Source organism: Falco cherrug, chromosome 6, assembly GCF_023634085.1.
Source record: "Falco cherrug isolate bFalChe1 chromosome 6, bFalChe1.pri, whole genome shotgun sequence".
Taxonomy (NCBI): domain Eukaryota; kingdom Metazoa; phylum Chordata; class Aves; order Falconiformes; family Falconidae; genus Falco; species Falco cherrug.
Genome location: NC_073702.1, coordinates 50397820 through 50422190, shown reverse-complemented (window position 1 = coordinate 50422190; position 24371 = coordinate 50397820). Strand labels below are relative to the sequence as shown.

The 24371-nt window shown below is 37.0% G+C and overlaps 1 protein-coding gene across 8 annotated transcripts in view; it reads left to right on the top strand.

The window, feature by feature from the left end:
- The window catches only part of ADGRG6 (adhesion G protein-coupled receptor G6), a 112834-nt gene extending 88701 nt beyond the window's left edge, over window positions 1-24133 (top strand). For 5 of the 8 annotated variants that reach the window (XM_055713912.1, XM_055713911.1, XM_055713918.1 and 2 more), the window contains 9 exons: window positions 401-446; window positions 2189-2295; window positions 5136-5263; window positions 6580-6848; window positions 8379-8493; window positions 9561-9844; window positions 13731-13832; window positions 16150-16302; window positions 21239-24133. In XM_055713912.1, coding sequence (XP_055569887.1) covers window positions 401-446; window positions 2189-2295; window positions 5136-5263; window positions 6580-6848; window positions 8379-8493; window positions 9561-9844; window positions 13731-13832; window positions 16150-16302; window positions 21239-21417 — 1383 coding nt within the window. In that variant the 3' untranslated portion in view covers window positions 21418-24133. Of the gene's footprint in view, window positions 1-400; window positions 447-2188; window positions 2296-5135; window positions 5264-6579; window positions 6849-8378; window positions 8494-9560; window positions 9845-13730; window positions 13833-16149; window positions 16303-16559; window positions 16941-18824; window positions 18872-21238 lie in introns of those variants that run through there. The other 3 variants (XM_055713914.1, XM_055713915.1, XM_055713913.1) reach the window with 3 other exon arrangements.
- The last annotated feature ends 238 nt before the right edge of the window (window positions 24134-24371 follow it).

Genomic DNA, 24371 nt, shown 5'->3' with positions numbered 1-24371 from the left:
GGTTCAGCAGGCTTTTGCACATTTTCAAGGCCAGTTATATAGAGGATTCATCAAGAAGTCCTAGGAAGTGAACAGTAAAAAGTAGTTAGACTCTGTAAAGACGTCATACTCATGGATGACTTTAGTGAGACAATAAAACTTAATTAGTCTGAGGATGTGGAAAAGGAACAGTGCAGAGGAAGAGTGCTCTAGATTTTATAATCTGGGCAGATCTGTCTTTCTAGTGGAGTAAGTTCTAATATGACACAAGAAAAAAAAAATTGACAATCCAAATATTGATTCTTCTTCTCATTAAATAAAAAGATAAGGAGTAAAACATCTGTTGTAAATGTGTATGTTGATGAGATTTATGTTTGAAGAGGTATACCAAGTCTACTTTTGCATGTCATGTGTTCTCTAGGAAGATCCTAAGCCTACCTGTGTCTTCTGGGATATGAACAAAAATGGTAAGTTTAAAAATACCATAGTTTTAAAATTGCTCACCGTCTTAGCCATTTTGCTTCTTAATCAGTCCTTGCAGAATTAGCAGAAGTCTTCAGACTGTATCATTTTTTTCTGGTTAGTACAGTTGCTTGTAACAGCAGATGTTAATTATTCTTGTAAAAATACTTTAATGTAAATTTGTTTAACATTTTAAATTCGTAAATTAATTTTCTCTACTTTTCTGTATCTGACAATAGTTTTTCACTGATCTGTCTGTCTGTGCAAATTAAATAGTAATGCCACTCAGACACATGAATGGTTCTTAGCAATATTTTTAACTGGTCATTTTTAAAATGTTGGGTTATTTAGTGGTGAGATTATGCCTGTTACAAATCTTAAGCTGTTTTTTAATTCTGTGGAAGGTTAGGAACTGCATTACACAAGTTTCATCTGCCTTGTAAATGGATGACAGTCAGCATGATGAGGTCTCATGTGGAGACACACATTAACAAGGCAGCATTTTAGGCCATTGTTCATCGCTACTGCCTAACCCATGTGTGATGTTACACTCATGCTTTTCATCCTTTGCACAAAATAATTCTGTGGGATGACTTTCCAGTACTTTCTATTTTAGCAATCACTACTGAGATGTTACTCTTCCTTACGATGAAACAGACGGAGTGAGAACTGTCTTTAGCAGCAGTATATCAGGTGGAGGGGTTTGGTACAGAGTCTTGAAAGAAATAAAATTTAGCATCCAAACTTGTAGTTGAAAGCAGGAAATTCAGACAGAATAACTGAGAAGAATACAGAAAGATAAAAATGAAGGGGGAAAAATCTACTTAGGAAGCGAGTCTTAAGAAACACATTAAAGGAGAAATGCACAGGGAGGAAACTATTCTCACTGGCTGCTTGAGTGTGGGAGAGCTTAAAGTGGTTTTGAAACATCTTCACAGTCTTTTGAGAGATTCTATCTTGAACTGGAGGTACATTTATAGGGCCAGTCAGATAATTTGCTGGATTTTGCCTGGAGTTATGCAAAAAATATCTTTTAGAGTTCAGAGAATATGAACTATTTCACAAAATTAATTCATATTTTAGCAGGGGAAAATGAAAGAAGAAGTAATCAGAAATACAAATTTTACTTTTTAACATTTAACTTTTAAAGGTAAAATCTTTTTACTTATTTTTCAGCATGGCCTTTTCAGGTGGAGTGAGTAGGGGATAGTTTACTTCATGTTTTTTTCTTAAGACCACAAAAGGTCATTGGGATTATCCACTCTGACCTTCTGCATTACACACTGCAGAGAGGAAGGGTGGGATCGTCTGCTCCTGGGCCATAAATACTTTCATGTGACAGGAGGTATATGAGTAGGAGGAAGGCAGGTGTAGACATCACATCAGTGTAGTAAAAGGGAGTTCTAAAACCATCTTACTGTTGGGTAAAACTGAGGTGTGATATAATGTGATATAATGCGTGATCCACACATTAGGTCTCACTCATCCCTCATTAACCAAACAGCTCCCTACCTTTATTGTAGCTCTCTGTCTATTGCTTCTGCTCAGTAGTCCATTACTGGGACACTCATCTGGTGTGATTCTCTGCTAGGAAATCTCATACTTGCTTCTGTCCTGATTGTTTTTAATGTTCACCCATTCAATTTGAGAAAGCATTTCTGCATTTGCACCAGATGAAGTGAGCAATTTGTTTAAAAAGAGGATGACATGAGTTTGTTGGAACGTTTCACCTGTTTCATTTCCATAGGTGGCAATGGTGGCTGGAACCCTGCGGGCTGCCAAGTGGACGGCAAGTCCAATGAAAACGAGACAGTTTGCCTATGCAACCACCTCACACACTTCGGGGTCCTAATGGTAGGCAAACTCACTGTTCACTAAGTTATCTTTCCTAGGAACTGCAGTGCAGTCTTTGTCTTGCATTGAGACAACTCTTGGTTTTGTTACTTGGGTTATTTCTTTTGCACATTATTTTTAATAATGATACATATTTTTCCCCCTTATTGTCATAAAGTTGTCTTTTCATCACAAAATAGCTAGTGATAAGGGTTCAGGAATGAGGTAATGAATAGAATTAGTAATGAAAGTACATTATTATTATTATTATTATTATTATTATTATGTTCTTTACAAGTGGCTAAATATTATAAAACAAAAAGTAAAATGTGCCCATAAGAGTATTCTAAATTTTGAAAATACTGTGCCACAAAAGACCTGGGGTTGAGACTTCTGAGTGATACCAAAGTACAAATAGCATATTATAACATCCAACTCCAAAGCTGGGACATGGCTGGGTGAAAAAGAAAGTCAGGGACCGTAAAATCAAGGCCCAGTACTAACACTTCCACTAGCAAAATAGAAAAAAATGATCCAAAAGAGTCCTAAGGTGCAGGGAGGGCGTCCCTGTCATTTCCCTTAACAATATAATCTGACAAAAATTACCTGAGTGGAGACAGGAGGGTGTAACAAGAGGGAAGTGAATGAGAAAAAAAGTCTAGGTAGATTTGAAATTTCAAGATCAGAGAAGTGGGAATTTGTTTGAAAAAAAAAAAAAGTAGGAGAAAAAGTTGAGGTGCTGTTTTCAGAACAAAAAAAAGAGACTCATATTGTTAGGGAAAACAGTCAGGGAAAAAAAAATGTCTCACAGTCAGTAAAACTGCTAATGAGGATGAAAAGGCAAGGGAACACGATTCCCTTTCATCCCGAGATTAAAGAGGCTAAATTGTCCCTTGGAAATTTTGGTTGCACATCTGACAAGATTTATATTTATCTAATGTCAAAAACTATAAAGTAATACTTTCTTTTGTGAAATGTGTAAACCTGTATTTGCTGTTTTCTAGTAAATGGCTTTAATCGGCTTTGGCAATGCCTTGCAGTATAGGCCATCTGTTGGAAAAAGTGTGCCCACTGAGGGCTGGTACAAAACATTTAACTCTACTCGATCGGAGCCTTAACCAAAGTCTACAGACTGGTTGGCTGAGATAGGTAAACATAGCCTTTAGTCTACGTATCAAAGAGATGAAAGAGGGAACCATACAGAGCACTTCAGCCTCATTAGCCTAAGCACCTTATCATTCAGGTGCCTCTAGCAATTTGCACATGTAGTGTTTCTGAGAGAATAACCCAATGTGAAAAAGATGGAATATTGCTATCTTTTCTTAATATTGGGGGTGTGTGTGTGTGTGTGTGTGTGTGTGTATGCTTAGTAATGGGCTGAAACGTTTCTCTCCTGAAATTTGCATTCTTTCGTCTCTAAAACATACTTGCAGAAAAGATGTTTGGTCCTCACCATAGTAACACTCCTAGTGGAAGTATCTGGGTTTTGATTTAACTTGTTGCAGTTACACATAGGACTTAACTGCCCAAGGGAGCTGCATGCACTGACTTTCAGCTTTGGCCTTCCAGACCCTTAATAGAGCTGCTCTCTTCATGCCATGCTGAGATGTAGATATGAAAAAGCCACAAGCCTTTTGTCTTTTTGCAAGTTAAATTGTGGTCTTGTTTCACTTTTTCATCCTCAGAGGGAGAAAAAAAAGGGCTTTCTTTAGGATATGTTCAATGACTCCCTTCTCTTCCCTGAATGCTTTTGTGGCAGTAGGAAATAAGGCAGAAGTTCTTTGAATTTGGGATGTGTTCCAATAGTTTTTACACAGTTTTGACCCTTCTAGTTGCTTTTCTGCTTTAATAATATTTTATTACTTTAATTTAGCTATCAAATTATTTTCAAATAACACTCTCATATATATTTAAACTGTCATAGAAGGTTGGGACAGGGTGTAAAAAAACCTGCTCCTTCCTTTTCCTATGAAGAATGGCAAGGTCTGTAGTATTTTGTTCATTTCTTTTTACTAGATAATTTTTCTAGAGACCACAGTGACAGTGACTGTAGAATAGATACCATTATGTGTTAGTATTTGTTCACATTTACTCTACAGTGATATAGATCCAAATATTCTCATTTTTTTCTTGTCCTTAGAAAAGGAAATAGCACTGGCATTTATTCTCAGATGGTACTATGTGGCAATTACAGTTGGACAGAAAACTGGAAAAAAAATCCTCAGAATGTTCCTGCTTCATTTCCAATTTTTTTTTAAGTGTTGTCTTTGTCACTATTTTTGCTGACCAATTCTATTTATAACTGTAGTTTGCATGTCAAAACAGACCTTAAAACCAAAACCCAGTATCTTACCCTTGGTTTCACCCATAGATGATTAGCTACATTGGCTCTTACAAACTTTTAATAATGAGAAGTGATGTCAGAAACTCCCCAGAATATTGTATGAATGTTGCAAAACGTTTCAGTATGAAAACTTTTAAATGAGTTGCCTAAATCTTACATCTTCTTAAAGAGAGTTGTCTATAAGCAACAGAACAAAAAAGTTTGAAAAGGAGAGATTTTTCCAGAGAAGTATGTTTGAATTCCTGGTACTGAATTGTAAGGATCAGTATCAGGCTCTGTCTATCTGCTGATCCCAGCAGTTATAGTACTTGAAGCACAATGTTTTGAAGAGCTATGGGAAGGAAGTGAGAGGTGTAACTATAGACTGAGTATACTCAGTAAACATGAACCCTAATGTCAGGATTATAGTGCTATTGCCAAAGCATTGTTGAGTTTTACTCAACTGATCACCAAGAGTGTAGTGCTCATGGAAAAGGTGTTTGCTATAACTGATGCCTCTTCCTCCTCTCTCATGTAGGACCTTCAGAGAACCGTTACACAAATAGACCCACAGAATACCAAGGTCCTCACCTTTATCACTTACATAGGCTGTGGGATATCTGCTATATTTTCAGCTGCAACTCTTCTGACATATATTGCATTTGAGTAAGTATTAGTTCTGTGAAAAACATCACAAAGGAAGTACCTGTATGTGATAAGATAAATTAGTTATATTATTAGTGCGGTTTATTTGTTTAGAAAGGGAAATCTACGTTTTAATTTAAAAAACAAACAAACAAACAAAAAAACCCTCCATAACCATGGTCACATGTTGCAAGTGGAAATTTTTTTCACGGGGATGCAAGTTCAGACTCTTTCCCCCTGTTTCCAATGTGTTGTGCTGCTCAGGCCTGAGAATAAGACTAGCATGACTCAAATTTTTCTCTCTGGGGAGTACAATATCCTCTAGATTCTGAATATCTATGTATTGTTTTAAAGTCTGCAAGCATGCTTTATGTAAAAACAAGACTTGCCTGTGTGAGCATAACAAGTCCTCAGAATAAAAAGATAAATTTCCAGCTCCTAGAACCCTTCAAAAAGAAGTGGGAAGAGAAGTAAAATGAAGATAAACTGTGAAGTGTTACAGCAGTTTCAACAGCAGTCCCTACTGAAATGTGAAAGTGACTCAAGGGAATGCAAAAGTTTTGAAGTGACAGTTCTGTGAACAGTGAAAAGAGAAAATGAAGTCATGTCAACACAAAGGAACCATTCTGCCTGTAACAGGACAGGACAGAGTAGCTGCTAAAGAAAGGCAGCTTGATGGGGGGGCAGACACAAAGGGGGTTTTCGAGTTCTAAATAACTCCAGTGACTGCATTCCTATTGCATTACCTATGGTATAGTGTTCTGGTCCAAGATGGCAGAAGTTGTTGGCTTGCCTCTCAGTTCGTACATTTCAATGTATATCAGTTACAGAAAAATGGACTTGATCTTTATTCTTTCTAAGATCCTACTAAAAAAATCAAAACCTAAAAACCCAAACAGAAAGCAACATGCACTGGACAATATATGCCAGAAATTAAGCAAAATTTACATATAAAATAAGCAGAGATGACCTTCTGGTCAGCTGTATTTTGAAAGCTTTCTTTTCATTTTCTTCAGTTTTCATTTGAAGTATAAAACACTTTGTATTATAGTTAAGTTGAATGTTTTTTAATAATAAATCAGTTGCTAAAATATTGTCATAGTTAATTAGCTCATTAAGGACCCAAAGAAGTGTAACTTTCCCACCATACACAACCAAAGGCTTCAGGAATTTCACACAGAGGTACACATCCCTATACCTTATTGCCACAAAAACATACAGTTAGGAGGAAGTTCCCTGTGTTTTTATTTACTTTGTAAACTAGTAAACCCAGCTGCTGTATGTGGCTTGAGTGGTAGAAGCCAATTAATCATATGCACCTGTATTTCTCTCATTAGGAAGTTGCGAAGAGATTATCCATCCAAAATCCTGATGAATTTGAGCACAGCCCTGCTCTTTCTTAACCTGATCTTCTTGCTTGATGGTTGGATTGCATCGTTTGACATAGACGGCCTCTGCATTGCTGTAGCTGCACTTCTGCACTTTTTTCTTTTGGCCACCTTTACATGGATGGGACTAGAAGCTGTTCATATGTACATTGCTCTAGTGAAAGTGTTCAACACGTATATACGGCGATACATACTGAAGTTTTGCATCATTGGCTGGGGTGAGTTCAGCAGATGCAGTATTTACCTAGCATGTATTTTGAAATGATGCTATATGAAAGCTCCCTATCACAAATGCAGAAAAGAATCAAAATCTGCATGGTGTTTCCTTCCCTCTACCCCATGGCAGTGCCGGCATGCAGCCAGCCCTCTCTGTCACTGAGTTCCCCTGGGTAATTCCATGCAAATACACCATAACTGGCACTCTCCACCTGGAGCAGCTCACAGCCTGAGGAGGCGCAGAGACACCAGATAAACTGGTCTTACTTTCCAGAGGGGCCAGAACTGGAGATGGGAAATGTTAGTGCCATATCAGAGAGGGAGAACCATGACACAATAAATTCAGAAACTCTAAGTTACTACAAAGCCTATGAGGATCTTTGCATTGGCTTTCAAAAAGCTTTCAATCCATCTTAAAGTTTCTTCCAAACAAGTTCAAAGCCTATGGCAGAATCAGAACCAACCAAAAGTTCCTCAGCTTCAGCACAGTGTTTATACCACAGAGAGATCCTGCCTGCCCTAAGCAGGACTGAAGTGGAAAATGTAATACTGAAAAATAACTGTGAGGCTCGGGCAGCAAGGCTTTTATTCTTCATTATTTTTCTGTATCAGGAATCTGTGCCTTCTGCCTGAATGCACATATTGTGTTTGAAATAATACAACACAATACAAAACCATTAACCTCATGGCTAGAGCACTGACCTCAGTCCAGCTGATAATTGATGTCTTTCCATTGGCAACTAGCATCCTCTTTGGCAACCTCAGCAGAGGACAAGGACTGAGTGGTCGGAAAAGCAAATTAACCTCTTCCCCTTTGAATCTGTTTTGTCATAGAAAGGATAAGACATGTAAATAAGGCATGTCAGGAAACGTAGATTTCTTTTGTGTAAGCTGTACCACTCTACACAGAGTTCTCTTCCACATAGTTGTCTATTTTCCCAAAATATTCCCTTTTCCTTCTTATCAAAAAGTAGAAATTTTGCTTCATTTTTTGGGAGACACATATAAGTGAAGGATATATAATCCTGTAGAAAAAGAGAAGACATTTACAGTTGAGAGAAGCAGTGGAGAAATTACAGGTTCAAGTTCATGTTACCCAGTTCCCCAGCCTAATCAAATGACATTAGCATCTCTGAAAAAAAGATCCCTGAAAAACATCCCTCCATTAGATCTTGGTTTTGTAATAGTTTGTTAATCTTCTCACTATATTATGAGAACCTGTGTGCAATTGCAACTTTAACTTTGGGTATTTAACAGAGATTACATCACATACTAAAATATCATTTTGTACCTTACAAAACATTATGAGGCTTATTCCTTAATGCCCATTAAGTGCTTTGACAGTTTATACATTTGTACTGTTTGAAAAATTGTTTCCTTGTACTTCTCTGTGCAGTTTTCTGACATAGATCTATCTCAGGACACCTTGTACTAAAGCAATAGGGATGGAGATATCAATAATTGAGATTTGCATGGTAATTTTGAAGGTTTAGGAGACTTGAAAGCAAACTGCAAGTTTTCTTGTGTTACAGGTTTGCCAGCTGTGGTGATAGCAATTGTTTTGGCAAGTGCTAATACAAATGCAAGTCTTGTTTATGGCAAAGAGTTATATGGCAAAGATGCTAATGGGCAAGGAGGAGATGACTTGTGAGTATTTCATTTAATCTCTTAAAATTTAGCATTTGCAGTCTGCAGGAAAAAAATAGCATAGTCAAATTGCTATGGAAAAGTCAGAGGTGCATTAAACAAGCAAAGTAGGCAAAATTGTCTTCTAAATTATTGGAAACTGAAGTGTGAAGAAGGCTATAAAAAAAATGGAGGGAAATCTGCATTACCCAATGCCAGGTACAAACACTCCTCTGGCAAAAGAATGTTCAGAAGTTTTGACGTGAAAATAAAATAAAAATACCTGTTTTGGTTTATCTTAAAAGAAAGCTATATCTTCTAGGTAAGAGCAAAGAAAGAAGTAGTATACAAATAGCCTCCTTCGTAAATAAACCAAGCTTTTGTCATTGTAGTTCAATAGCTTTCCATGTTCTTCTCTTGATGTCCAGATAATAATCTCCAAATGCCAAAATTACTGTCACTTCATTTTCTGTTACTTGCCTGAAAAAGCTTCATCATGATAAGTAAAAGGTCATTCTGTATTTTTATTACAGTATCATGCAAAGCATTCCAGCCATTTGTTGCTGGAGGAATAAGCTAGCTCTCTCACATGGCTGTCAAATGGCTACCTCAAAGGACTACCTGTCCTGCTTCTTTTCCAGAGATGTATGAGTTCTTTTATAGCTCAAGTGGCAGAAACTTGAGATTTTGACACTGAAGATCCAAGTTTATCCATTCTGTTACTAAAGCATCCTGTGCTTCACACAGGTGAAAGTTGTGAAGCTACTCATACTGAGTCTAAACTTACCATGACGAGATTGCAGTTCCTACAGCTTGTATCTGAGGTCAGATTTCCTTTTTAATCAGTGTTAACTAAAATATGGTACCACCTTCAGATTTCTGACATGATAATACTATGGACCAGAGTCACTTAAGATGCCACTGGGCTTCATCCTATTTACAAACAGAAAATAAACAAAGGTTTCATCTTAAAGTTTAGCTCTGCATCAGTGGTATCAGACATAGGGTGATTTTCCTTGTGGTCATATAAATGAATGGAGGATAGTTTGCATTATCTAAAAATGATCATATTTTCATATTTTTTACAGCTGCTGGATCAAAAATGAAGTTGTATTTTATGTGACCTGTGCGGGCTACTTTGGAATCATGTTTCTCATGAACGTTGCCATGTTTATTGTGGTGATGGTACAGATCTGTGGGAGGAATGGGAAAAGAACTAATCGGAGCCTGAAAGAAGAGATTCTAAGGAACCTCCGTAGCGTGGTCAGCCTGACCTTCCTCCTGGGCATGACATGGGGCTTTGCCTTTTTCGCCTGGGGTCCCTTAACTCTTCCTTTCCTGTACCTCTTCTCAATTTTCAATTCATTGCAAGGTAAGCTGAATTGCTATTCCGTGAACAAATAATATTTGAGCTATAGCTGATCTGAGACATTTTATGTTCAGTCAGTTTACTAGAGAACTCAGATCCCTAGTTGATATTAAACCATCATTAGTTTCCCTTTACGTGGAATAATGATACCAACTACATATGGGTTGAATATCCTAGCTATATTAATTACTGTTTCAAGGCCTTTTCCATAAAATGCACTGTTATTATAAATAGCACTGTTCCTAACTGAATCTGCAGTGCTCTCTGTTGAGATAGATTCTGTATGACCTTCAACATTTCCTTTCACTGATTATAACAAATATAGGAAGCTTCTGTCCTGAATTTATTCCTGTAGGGAATCTGCAAAGCTTATAACTGTTTCATTAAGGCATGAGAAGCTAATAAAACAAAACTCAGCCCTGTTTCGGTGTGGAGAGATGGCACAGAGATATGGGGGATTCTTTGGTTCTATAAGGAAAATCCAATGACTGTTATAGTTGGCTTATTTTCTTTTCCTTTACTGAAGTTTTGAATATTTTAATTTTATGACATAGTTCATCCTTCTGAAAAATGCTGTAAATTGTAATCAGTTATAAATTACAGAAATGTATAGCTGACATTTAAAAGAATTTCAGCTCAGAGCTGAAATTTGCATATGTACCAAATGACATAAGAATCTCCACCTCCACTTGCCCTACCCACTAATAAAGAACAACGAAAAATGTAACAAAAAGAAAAAACTCAAGAAGGTCATTGAAAGGGCATGTGCTATACTACACATACTGATACAAAAAATAAATTTCCCTGGAAAAACAACCATAACTGAAAATGAACCCAAGGATGTCAATGGAGGAGCATGTGTTATGCCACACAAATATTGAGCTAAAAACCAATTCTCCCAGGGTCAGCAAAATGTCTTGCCTCTGTGGAAAAAGTACCTAATGTTACACTGTGTGGATTTTATCTGTTACAGTTGAGATGTATTTACTGCGCTAAAAGATTTATTGAGCTTTCGTGGAAAGAGAATAATGTTGTGGGTTTTGGTTTGGTTCAGTTTCAACCTAAAATGCTAGGCAACATGGCAAAAATTGTTTGGATGTAGTGTTCTTGCTAAAGACTTTTTTTTCCAAAGGACACATTCTGATACTCCCCTAGCAGCATAATGAAGTATTTGCTGCAGTGTGTCTGTGTTAGAAATTCAGAAGGGCCTAGAGAGATTAGAAGTATGGGAAGAATATGAGAAAAGATTAAAACTCTGAAAAGCAGGCCAAGGATCAAATTGAACAAGTTCTCTGTAACCAGAATTTCCAGCACCATCAATTAAATTTCTATGTGCAGAGTACTGACCACCACTGCTTAAGTCTCTGTGGGGTAATAGCACTGTTCAATGGAAAATGAGTATTTGGAAGGCAGTTCAGTCAGAAAATAAGACTGGAAAACCTGGGGAGCAAATGAAAAAAGGAGTGATGAACTTTTCACAGATTGTGGTAGCAATGATGACACAGTATGTGCTCAGGCACGTCATATGAAGCACAGGAAGATAACAATTCTGTATCTGAAAATGCTTATTGCTGTGTCAGAAAGAGCAAAGCCAAAGAAACAAGGAAGAGGATGTTTAAAATCACATATAACTGGTGCAGTGCACATGGAACAGTAAGGGAGTGGAATGAAGCAAAGAAAAAACCGAGGATTTGTACCAGGAAGCATTTCCAAGCAGCAAAAAGCAGTTCAGTATGGCAAGTCTTTCATCAGTATTAGCATGACCTTAATTATCAAGGCCTCAGTAAACATGTTTATTCTCTCTCAAGTTTTAGTTTTTGAAAACTGCACAAGCTATACCAGCAACCTCCATCAACTGTTTTTTCTGCACTGGCAATGAAAAAGTAAATTGCAACAACTACTGGTGTTACTGTACATTGCTATTTCATCTACATAGGAAATTATTATTCTCTCTTTGATGCTCAGAGAAAAAAATCTGGGAACATCTCTTTTTTGGCTGCTCATTTTATACATATGCCTGGGCAAGCCAAATACTTTCAAGTCAGAGCCAAGCCAGAGCCAAGCCTAGGGTCTGATTTGGCCCTGGGAAACAAAATCAAAGCTGTATTACTAAAGCACATTGTAAACTTAATGAATAATGAAATACAGAGAAAAAAACTTTGGAGACCAAGCCCAAACAGGGCAAAGTACTTAATGCAGTACATTTGTTTTGTATTACTAGAGACATACGCATTTTCTTTTTTAACCATTCAGACTGTTATTTAAACCATTCCAAACATTCACCACAATTTATTTAAGCATCAATTTAGTAAGTGTGTGCTGTGCACAAGTCCTAAGAAGTACTTTGGGCCACAGACAACTGCATATCTCTAAGCCTGTAAGAGCTGCTAGCGATTGCATTGGAATGACTCTGTGCTTGAAAAAATCACACACAGAAATACTTCACTAAATGCAAACACAGTAACTGTAATGCAACAGAGTTTGCATATGGGATGTATTAAGGTATGTTTGCCTTTCTTAACATGTGCTTTTCCTTTTTTTTCCCCATCAGCTCTTGAAAAATTTTGCAAAAACAGTGTTGCATGACACAACTTTACCTAAAGTTAACTGGTCTCAGTGGTCTCAGCCTGGCCTTGATGGCTATAAACAAATAGAAGTCCAGTTCGATGACATGCATCCATGCAAAATCAGACGTCAGCACTTTGGAGGAGAGAGGATAATTTTATGCTCCAAAGCATTTTTTTTCCAAGCTATACTCTGCCATTGTGTTCTACCAGCTGAAACACAGCAGGCATTAGTGTACAGAGCTATTCATGATGACCATAAAGAAACAATTTTAGAGGATGGCACTTAACCACATTTGCCCGCATTATGTAGCATTTATTCATGTTTAAGATATAATCATGAGGGATTTGGCAGTAACATTTTGCCATCAGGTGTTCAGCCTCAGGTTGGCTTTCTCCCAGGGAATAAGAGTAAAACAAGAACAGGCCAAGCTGGAGAATGGCAGAAGATTCCACAGCCAGTGCCTGCCTGGGAAGAGCCAGGAGCATATGAGATTTCCAGCTTCTATATATAGCTCCAAAGTATCTCTGTAGAATGATGAAATTATACCATACACCCAGTTAAGACCTTCTTTACCACATGGTAGATGCTTGTCTTCTGTCTTGAAAATAAAGATTATACAATTATATGAGAAAAATGAACAAAACATTCTACAAAAACATTTTTAGAAGCATTTATTACGATTGCATGCGTAAACCAGGTAATTTTCTTCAGAACTAAGTAGCTGGACACCTAATTAATACTTGTGAACATATCCTTACCATTTTCATAATCACTTCAAGTACATGCATGTGATGCACATAAATCCAAGTGTGCTTTTTCAGGGCACTCTTTAGTGCCAATTACAAGGCTTACGGTTTTAAGAGAATACAACCCACAGTTCAGTAAATAGAGAACAGGAGGAGATAAAATATCTCCTTGCTAATATAATAGTGTCTGTATTTACTGTGCAGTCTGGCTCTTGCAGTCCTGTTGGGCTCAAAATATTCATTTGGTTCAAAGACAAAACCTTTTAATTATTTTCCTCTAAGCCAAAAAAATAATTAAAAGATCCGCACTTGTCTGGATCTAAATCAACAGTGTCAATAAAAGGAGTCCTATCCTCTTTCTTCTGATATCCCAGACACTTACATAGCAGACAGAGGATGGGAAGACTTTAATTAATTTCCATATCTCTTCAGTAAGGCATGGATGACTCTAACAAAACTCTAGGATTGTTTACCTTTGCTTGTACTTCATAGTCTTTTGTTAGCAGACTTTAGTTAATCTGTTTATCTATTTATTAATACATGCTTCATTTGCTGTCTTTTTGCTTTTGTCACAGGTTTGTTCATATTTGTATTCCATTGTGCTATGAAAGAAAATGTGCAGAAACAATGGAGGAGGCATCTCTGTTGTGGCCGATTCCGGCTGGCAGACAATTCAGGTAAAAGCAATTCACAGCTCCCCTCCTTAGGTGCTGTAGTAGTGCGTAAAAGCCCAGGTGAACAGCTTGCTATGTTGTTTTTAATATAATACAACATGAGCCAGAGATGTGGAAAAATGGATTAATCATATGTTGTCACTTCAGTACTAACAATTGCCAAGGGACTTTTCAGATATCACTTCATAAAAATTCTCACATTTTCTCTTTGAGTTTTCCACTGAAGGCAGCTGGTAAATTTTGTAGTGCTATAAGCATGGTTTTGGAAGGCTCTTTGGACCCTGAAAAAAAAAAAAAAAGAAAATCAAATAAAGATCCAGAGATTTAAACTCTGTCATTCAAAAGCCAATATTATTCCTTTTCTCCTATATTACAGTATGTTGACTGAATTGTGTGGACTGTTAGATTGATGTAGCAGCAGTTCTTAAAAGGCAGATAGAAACACTCTGACTTCTCTTGCTTTTATCTTTGCCTTTTCAAACTGTTTTGTCCTTCACCATATAATTCAGAGCGATCATTAGAGACTCAAAAACATAGAAAATTCCTTTAGCAGAAGCCTGATGACGTTCCACAGTTGAAGTTCATCTTTATCTGTAACTCTTAGATAGAAAGGAAGGCAGTTGATCTGGACACTTATACGTGCAAGACTTGGGACACTGAGTTTACAGTCTCCCACACCTTTGGCCACCTCGGATGGCATTATACTCCTGTGTTTAGGCAGCTTGATCTTGCTTTGCTCTCTGATGTAATAATATTGGGCCATATAATTCTTGCTTGTATGGTTCTTGCTGAGTGACCAGGGTTGAAATCTACAGTTGATATAAGGTGGTGTAATCTTATTGCCTAGTAAAGTAAACCAGTCTATCCTGGATAATAACAGTGCTCCAAACACCCTTGTGTCCTTTTTCTCTTGGCATCCAATGTTTGTTTCAAGGTTTTAAGTAACTGCTTTGCTGTCAAGACTTGTACACTGCAAAACATTTATGCTTTCAGTTTATAGTAAGATAACATGATTCATGATTTCAAAGAGTTAATTAGGAAAAGTGTATTTGTTCTGATCCTGCATCCAGATTGTTTCATATGTTTAGTTTCTGTGTGGTTCATGCTTTAACTCCTGAACTGGAAAACACAGATGGATCAAATTATTTCCAGATTTTTATGCTGCTGTTGGGCAGCTTGTGGGTATGATAGAAATAAAAACCTGAAGGATCCGAGTACTTCAGTGGTATAGTTTATGTACTGTCATTACACCTAGCATTAACCAGTCCATCCTCACCGGCTGGTTTTATTCTCCATGAACCTGACACAGTTTCCTGGCAGAGCAGTGCAATATAAGCCAAATGTGAACTTGCATACCTATCTAATTGAAGTGTACTTTAGGGCATGCAATGATAAAGCAAAGACAAGTGAAAAGCGAAGACAAACAAGCGAAAGCCTTGCAACACTGCCATAGCTAAATCAGAGAAACAGTAACCTATACCCTAGCAATGATTTAGGATAAAATATTTGTCTTGATTTAACCCAGGGCTAAAGTGGCCAATGTGTTTTTGGTTTGGACTTCTATTCCATATTGTGAATTTAATTGCAATACAGTGAATAAAGGCAAGACTAAGGTGTGAAACTGCCTGTACTACCTGCAAGTATGTGATGCAAAAGTAGTTAGATATGTTTATTATTAGAACCCTTGTGATGAGTTTTCCAGTGTCAATTTCCCTCAGTAAGTTTATTTGTATTATTTATTTTGTTTAATTTGGGAAGTTGTTCCAGTATAGGAGGCTATTGTGTTAATGGTTCAGACAAAACTCTTCAAATAACTAAAAACTACTAAATAACCATTATTATTCATTAATAGTGCACCAATGTGCTAAACTCTAGAACAAGAAGTGCAGACCCACTAGTATGTAGTATTTGCCTCAGCAGATGAAGCCCTCAAATGATAAAACCACTGTAAATGCACCTATCCATCCCTTTCCTATCCATCCCTTTCAATTTCTCTCTTCAGGTCATGAAACTGTGCGTCCTTGTACTGCTACAGAGCTTCACTGCTCTCCTGCGTCCTGGAAAGGGTCTTTCTTACAGTGCTGCCATCCAGCCATTAGAGCATTAGAACCACCAATTTTAACTACTGTGGTAAACAGTAAATCAAGTTGGAATAATTCTTGTATTTCTTAAGACCCAAAGAGGCTACCTAACAGGAAAAGGATAGGGTTTTTGTTAAGCAAAACTAAGAAATGTGTCTGATAATTGAAATGTTCATAACTGAATGAGACATTTAGTACCTATGGTAATTATTTATGTAAAACTTTTCAATCCTTTTTAGACTGGAGCAAAACAGCAACCAACATTATAAAGAAGAGTTCTGATAATCTGGGGAAATCCTTATCCTCTAGTTCCATCGGGTCCAATTCAACCTACTTAACATCCAAATCAAAATCTACAACAAATACATATTGCAAGCGAAACAGCCATACAGGTGAGTCCTTGCACTGTAACGCGGTGCATCTGTGAACATGTAGTTTTGTGTTAAAGGTGCAGTGGAGATTTCTACCCAAAGGTTATGTGAGAAAATTTCACCAATATGTATAGTTTCAATATTTTTAAAATATATGTTACTGTTTGATAAGAATCTTAACTTAATATACTATACATCCAGTGCATACTTCTGATCTCAGTATGTTCCCATACTAAACAAAGTAGGCATGACGAAAGCAAATCTTGCTTTTTCTATAGCACTTTCACCTTTTTGGCTACAAGAAGGTAAGTCTTATTTCCCATTGTAAACACAGGGTAGCCAAAGCACAAAGGGTAGCCAAAGCCAAAGAGAGATGATGTTCATCACCCAAGGAAACATGAAAACTAGCAGCACAGCTGGAAAGAGGGATCAAGTCTCCTGAGTCCATGTCCACAGCTGATTCACTTGGTCAAAGTGAATTCCTTCCATTTAACTGTAACACAGTTACGGGTGAAGCAACAAATGGAGGCTACTTGGAAATGATACTGTGTTCCCAGAGTATGAATTGTCTTTTCCTTCTACAAATAGAATGCCATATCCACTGCTTAATTCTTTACATGTCAACAGTGTATGTAATAAAAGGCATCATTTGTATTCCACTCATGACATAACAGCGTGCTCATTTTAAGAACACTTTAAAGGACCGAAGAAAGAGGAGCTGGAATGATTTGCAAGTCTCTTTGTTTATGTCTGAGATAATATTTCAGAAAATCACTTAAATAGTTCGGATTTTTTCATTAATAAGTTTTTGTGAACTCATGTTTCTGTCCTGTGTAAAGTCACATAACATCATCACAGGATCCTCTTCTAAAACAGAGTGGAAATAAAATCTGCACACATATTTAACCCAAAGATGTGTTTACTTGCTTTGAACTATTTATTAGAAGCAATGTTTAGATATGAAATATGTAATTTTACTGTCAGAAAAGTTATGTTGTTTCTTAAGTTATTTTCAGGAGTCCCCAGTGTCTCATTTATGATGGTACAGTCTCCTTTCTTGACAAGTGGCATAATTTCCAGGAAATGCCTTCTTTTTTTTTATTGACAATCATTACCTAGTTCAGTTAGGCACACAATTTTTATCTTGAAATCCCCTTTTTAAGAATTACATTGTTATTTTCTCACTAATCAATAGTCAGTGCATCCATTAGCATGAAGGGTTGTGCATCAGTTATTTTAAGAGTGCAAATCTTTTGGGTTATCAAGAATGTATAAATACAGTAAAAATGAGCGGTATAATTGATACCTTTCTTGATAAGTGGCATAATCTCCAGGAAATGCCTTCTTATTTTTATTGACATATATCATATATTGACATATATAATCATATCACCTGGTTCAGTTAGGCACACGATTTTTGTCTTGAAATCCCCTTTTTAAGAATTACAGTTATTTGCTCACTAACCAGTAGTCAGTGCATCCATTAGCATGAAGGGTTGTTCATCAGGTATTTTAAGAGTGCAAATCTTTTTTGGTTATCAAGAATGTATAAATACAGTAAAAATGAGTGGTATCTTAGAAATTCTCTGGTGTACCTGAGCTTGCTTTCAGGACTGCCATTCACGGCTGCACTGGGAGCACACAGTTCGTGCCTGCCTCACAAGGGTGCCTGTCCCTACTGCCATCGCAGGTTTGATGTGCCATGCACCTAGTTGCCCTGAGCAAACTGTCCAGCTCTCCTGTGAAAGGACACATCTGTCAGCAGTCTTCCATGAATAGTGTCTGTAATATCCACTGGTCACAGTGCTACTATTAATTTCACAGTAGAGGAGGAGAGCATCATGCCCTTTCCACTGCAGAGCATTCTCTGTTCTGCAGACAGAGAATCCCAATCTGTACTCATGGCAGATCAACCTTTAGACCCTTGGCATTGGGATTAATGATAAAAATATACTTACGTGTTTTGTCAGACTCAGGGCTTTTTATCAGTCTGACAGTGAAAGAGACTTAGTGCTGGAGGTTTTGCAATGTACTCTTGAAGCAAAACAATAAAACATTTCCAGATAAGAAGCAAGTTAAAAGAAACTTGTAGTTAGGAACGTGCTCATGTACTTTCTTCAAAAGTGGTGAGCTTAATCCCATGCATAATTTCCTAAAAGAGACTGCAGTTGGTAGTGTAATCATAGTTTGTAATGAGGTGGTTTGTTGGACATTAAGGGGATACCACAGTTTTCTCTATTTATTTTTTTTAATTTTAATGCATTTTGCTTGCACCTCTGAAAATATACATTTTGCTGTGATACTCCAAAGAATTTTTGTTAGTGTTAGGTTTTTAAATAATGACATATCTTCTCATAGTAAAATAATAGAAAATAACATAAGATTCCAATTTTTAATACAGCTAAACTTCTCGGTTTGATGTCTTAGCATAATTGCAGGCAAATAATTTAAGACCTACATGTCTTGGCAACTCTTGTTAATATGGTTATAATGGAATTCCAATCCCTGGAATTGACACAAGCATTCATGTGTTTGTGGTATAGATAATGTCTTCTAAGGCCCTTTCCTCATCAGTGGTGGAGCATTACAGGTAAAGTGAGAATTGCTTTTGTTGAATGCATGGTTTGAACAGGGTGGAGGGACGCCACTTGCATGATGTCCTCATTGACATAAAGGACTTTGCTAATCAGAAATGCTGCTTATTTCTCACTATTACATCTTGCTCCATTGATGCTGAATCAAAGGATAAACATGCTTCAAACTCTGGGTATCTGCACTCTGCATGAGGCATGAAGCATTTGGAAGATACCATTTTAGAAAACAGACCATGTCCTGACACTAATGCTGGTGTACAGTAGCCTGGGGAAAGGAGATTAAGTTGAAAGACTCATAACAAAGCATATATTAAAAAGCAAAAAACAATCTGATAGGCTTCCAGAAATTTTTTAGCATTTTTACAAGTTATTACAGGAATTTTGAGATATTGTACTTCTATTCAGTCTATGGCCATTACACAATTAGTCTTCTAGCCATTGTTTTTTCATATCCAGTCACATCCAAAATAACTCTGAATGACAAACTATACATGCCTGAAAGCAATGCTGTGAACTGCTGGTTGAATGCAGAAGGTGCCAACTGGGACATGAATATTGGGTGGACCCTACTGGGTGGATGAAAGAAATCACTTTGGCATCTTGTGGCCCTGCTGTCTACGTGTCTGAAACAAACTTATTGTAGATACTGTTTAAATACCATATATGAATACTTCTGTGAATTAGAAGTTAAGATTATTTCAGCAGAGAATTTGGTGGTACAACTACCATTTACTTCAGTGATACAAGATTTTAACCCTGTACTTAGGTGTGAAGCCCATTGAGCTAAAAAATAAAGAAGGTCCCACTGGTTTCAAAGGCCTTACATAATTCCTGTGCATGCAAATTTCATGAGGAAATAGCTGATATTTAACAATGTAATAGTGCCTTGTGGGGAAAAAAAAAAAAAGGAATTCCAAAATCTTTCCCTAAAGACTGAGAATTAACTTTTCATTTTTGTAATAAGACATTCAATATGTAGAAAAACTTCCAAATGTGGTACTGTTGGCTAGTAAGTACATACATTGAAAGGCTCACAGTACTCAGCAGTTTGCTATTGGACATGGAGTTATTTGCTGCAATTCATGGACATTCTTGCGTGCTTCAAAAAAATCATCCTGATGTGCCTGAACATGCCTGTTTCTTTCTTCATGAGTGAAACTGTTTTGATTTCTGACTGCAATTCATTTCTCCTTTGCAACACTTTACACTCTTTTATGGCTTGGTATCATGACTTCTGCAGGGGTGGGTTTATTTCTGTTTATTTTTAGTAAATTTATTTCTATAGGAAAAAAGGTTTGTATGAAATAATGGTTTAAGTAATATGCTAAATTCTTAAGTGATCCTTTGTCAATGAATTTTTGAAGCTGACTTCACCAAGATCCTGTAAACAGCCATAAAAAAAAGGCACTTGTAGAAAACATTGCTTCAGAAGATACTTCATCTTACTGCCCGTTTGCAATGATCTAAAACTTGCCTGGGTCGAAAGAATTCGTTCCAGCCTTATTCACTACAATGAAAGAGATAAGAAAGCTCATTAGGGTGATGTACTTGAGAAAATGACATACAGGCTCTCTCCTTCTCATTGCTCACTACATGAGCTCTACCTACTGACCGTTCTCCGAACAGCAATAGTCAGCTGCTGGGAGCAGACTTTCCCAGCCCGGCTGCGAATTGCCTTGCTTCCTTTTTTTCTTCAGCTCCACCCTTGGCTTATAGCACATGAACTCTAAGGAATGCCAATTTTCTGCATCTTCCCCTCCGCCCACCCCAGTTGTTCAGTCTGTACCCTCCACATTATGTAAAAAACAAAGTGATGCCAGGCAAGCACAAAGTTTAAGCCAGTTTTGGCTCTGGTGGTCTGCTTTAAGATACAAGTCAACTTCTGCTGCATTCTGTGCAGAGTACATTATTTCCGTGCATATCTTAAAACCTCCTTTGTGGAAATAATTTAATATTTTTATTGTCATTTTCCACTACTTTATTATGTGGAGAAGTTTTTTACCAGATGTTATGGAGATCACCCCTTATTCCAGTGCTGTCAAAAAGTTTTTTTGTTTGTAAGATTCAAAGCATCAACATTAAATTAATATATTAAAAGGTGGTGGGAGTCAGTTATACTTTAGGCAAAAGAATAGAGGGATAATTTCAAGAGAGACCTGAGAGGCCCACAAAACCAGGCATTTTAAATGAATTTAGGAGCAGCAATACCAAAGCAAAAAGTTGTGTGCTGGCTTTTAGAGCACTAATTTCATTCAGCAATAGTGGCAATTGAAGGCATATCTATGTGGGAGTGACACACCTCTTACACTGTGAGTCGGCTTAAGAAGCCCTAACTATTTTTTGTTCGTTTTTCCTCTTCCTAGAGAATGTTTTTCTTGACAAGCCATCTTCAAAATTTGCCCAAGAGGATGGAGAACAGACGTCAATCATCCCTGTCCACCAGGTTATTGACAAGGTCAAAGGATACTGCAATCCTCACTCTGACAACTTCTATAAAAATATCATCATGTCCGACACATTTAGTCACAGCACAAAGTTCTAACTGGGCTTCTGAATTTTTTAAACTGAAGGAAGACAAAAAGTCTGCCTGGAACTGAGAATACTGGATGTCATAGAATGTGACCTGTTTAGTTCCTTTTTTCCAGTTTATAATGTCCTCCTGTTAACTGCTCCCACTCGAGGGCCAATTTCTCTACCTTTTTACTGTTGTGGAAAAAGGCAATTTTCCACCATGGTATTGAGCTGTTTTTAAATGTGTGCCAGCCAACACGATGCTTGAACAGCTAATTGTAATCCTGTGTAAATATTTTTTAAGACTCAAGAGCCACAAGCCTGACTCTAAATTACATAGTCCAAACAGAAGCAGGTCTTGACTCCTGGAGAAAATAACAGACATGTCATACAGAACAGGCAAGCTCTTATTGGACCGTTTACTGATGTTTTTTTTCTTTTGAAAAATATGGATTTTTCTCTACAACACTTAGATTCTTACTTCTTGACTGTCCAGTGTTGTCTGTTCTTTATTGGTATGTGAATAAAACCCTAACACCAGTGTTAAAGGGTTATTTTAAACCCATTTTTGACTAAGTAGACCTAATCATGCAAACCTTGTTTACCACAACAGTATGTGCTGTAAATTCAGGCTATTTTGTATCCATGTACATAGAGACGCACTTGTTATATAGATGTGCTGGCTGAGAAGGGTGTGCAGGTTGCTAGTAAACCTTACATATTTTAAGCCCATTGATCTGTATTGAAACAGTCAGTCATATGTTTCATTTGCACCCACCTGTGCAGAACAAGTACACAGGCAAATCCAAAGTTTACACAAAGTCATGTTTCAGCATTCATTGATTGGTATGTATTAAATGCAGCATCTCCCATTGCAATTCTATGTTCAATGTTCTTTTTCACTAAACAAAATAGAAGACATTCCACTATCTATAAATATATACCTAGATCTCTCTCCACACATTTTTACAATAATGCACACAGCAAATATGACAAAATGTGTACCACAGATAATCTAAGAACAATGAATGGTGCTAAAACTTAATTTTAAGTATTTAAATACAAGGTTAATATTTTGTAAACCCATGGGTTCATTTGTCAGTCTCTGTACTTACGATATACTGTATGTATAGACACTCCATCAGATGGCATTGCAACATTAGAATAACCTGGAATACATTTACCAGTAATAAATAAATAACATCTTTCTGGGCACGTAACGTTATCAGTATCCCTCTCCTGCCCCCCCTGTTAGTTGACTTGATTGAGGTTGTTGGAGGCACGGAGTTTAAACAGCATTTAGGCAACATTAAGGAATTTCGCATTGCTACTACGCATAATAACGCTGAGTTCTTTGTGTGTTTGCAGAGAACAGACAACAGCACAACATGCTTACTTGTTTAATCTCTGTAAATATATGACACATTAGCATGCAGCCATGACTGCCAAAAGTGCATCTCTCCTCACAAGGCATGCCTCGCCCCATGATAGGTTTCATAAAAATTGTAACTGTACATGTCACTGAAGACATGGGCAAAAACTTCAAAGGCCTTTTGAAATACTGTTTTCAGAGGAGAAAATCTCCTAATGGAAATCTCAATTTTAAAAAAAGGCTTTAAAAAAAATATTTTGAGCCAAATATTTAATTAAATGCATTCAAAAGGTGACCAGAAAGTTGTGCTGAGATTTTTCAGCTGCCAAGCAGGTGGATGTTCAGTGATTAGGGGTGTGGATTTGTGCCTTTCTTTGCTCTTTGCACATGCTTTTGCGTGCAGAGATCATTTAATGCTGTGACCGCACAAATGGCATATTCTCCCTGGCTGCAAACACCTGGTGGGAGGAGGATGTCCTGACGGTATTCCGTCCAGAAATACTGCTGTCGCTACACGGACCTTAACGAAACCTCATTCTCGTAACTGCAAATACTTAAGTGGTGGTATGAATGAAAGTCAACCTGACTCACTTAAAATGTAATTATTAACATGGATGAGTGTTGTCAGATATATTTAATAAGCAAAATAATCTAGGGAAAGATTATGTACAAGCATTTACTGAACTTCTATTTTATCATCCCACTTGCTTAACTACTGTAGATAATAGTGTTCACATAGCAGCTTACTGTGAGATTTCTACCTGATTAAGGTGTTCAGAAGTGAAGGAGAACCAAACGTTCCTGAAAAAATGAGGAATCACTAAAACATAATAGATTAGTAAAATATAAATGAAAAGCAAGCACAGTATCCTGACTGACGCTGAGCTGTAACCTATCAGTTTAATGTACAGCTATCAATATTTTTGCTGAATTAAGATTTTTTTTCTCTTTTTTTACTACCATGTAGTAATCTTAAACTGTCTGTGTCAGTTAGATGCCCTTGAATGCTCTCAATTCTACAGTGTAAAGCTTCTACTTTGTAGCTGACATGCTGTAACCTCCCTTGTATATATTTATTTATTTGTGAGGTTAAATATGTCAAATATATTTAGCTCTATATTGACTGTTCTTGTAACTTTAAAACTAAGCTTCTGCTTCATCATAGAAGAGGGGAAGAATAATATCTTATATATGTTTTTTCCAAACATCTTGTGAAACAATTTATTGTAGTTCTACCTTTTACAAGTATGAGGAAACATGTCAGTGTACTATATAGTGTATGAGGTTTGAAGATGGACTAAAGTGGAAAGAAACATTTTCAAGTAAACATTCTTGATGTTAGTGTTCCAAATAATTAAAGTATTTTAACAGTGAATGCTTGATTATTTTTTTTCTTTTTTAGTGTTTAATGGCAAAATTACTCAGTGAAATTCTGGAAAATAATCTTGTGTTTATTAAGGATGTGAGATAGGTACATGCGTAGCCAAAATCCACCTCATCAGAGGAACGCATCTTGGAGAATATGCTTTTCCGTTTTGTGATTTACTCAATGCCACATCCAGTGAATGATCTGAGAGTTATCCAAGTTCATTTATTTATGGTATCAGTCATGT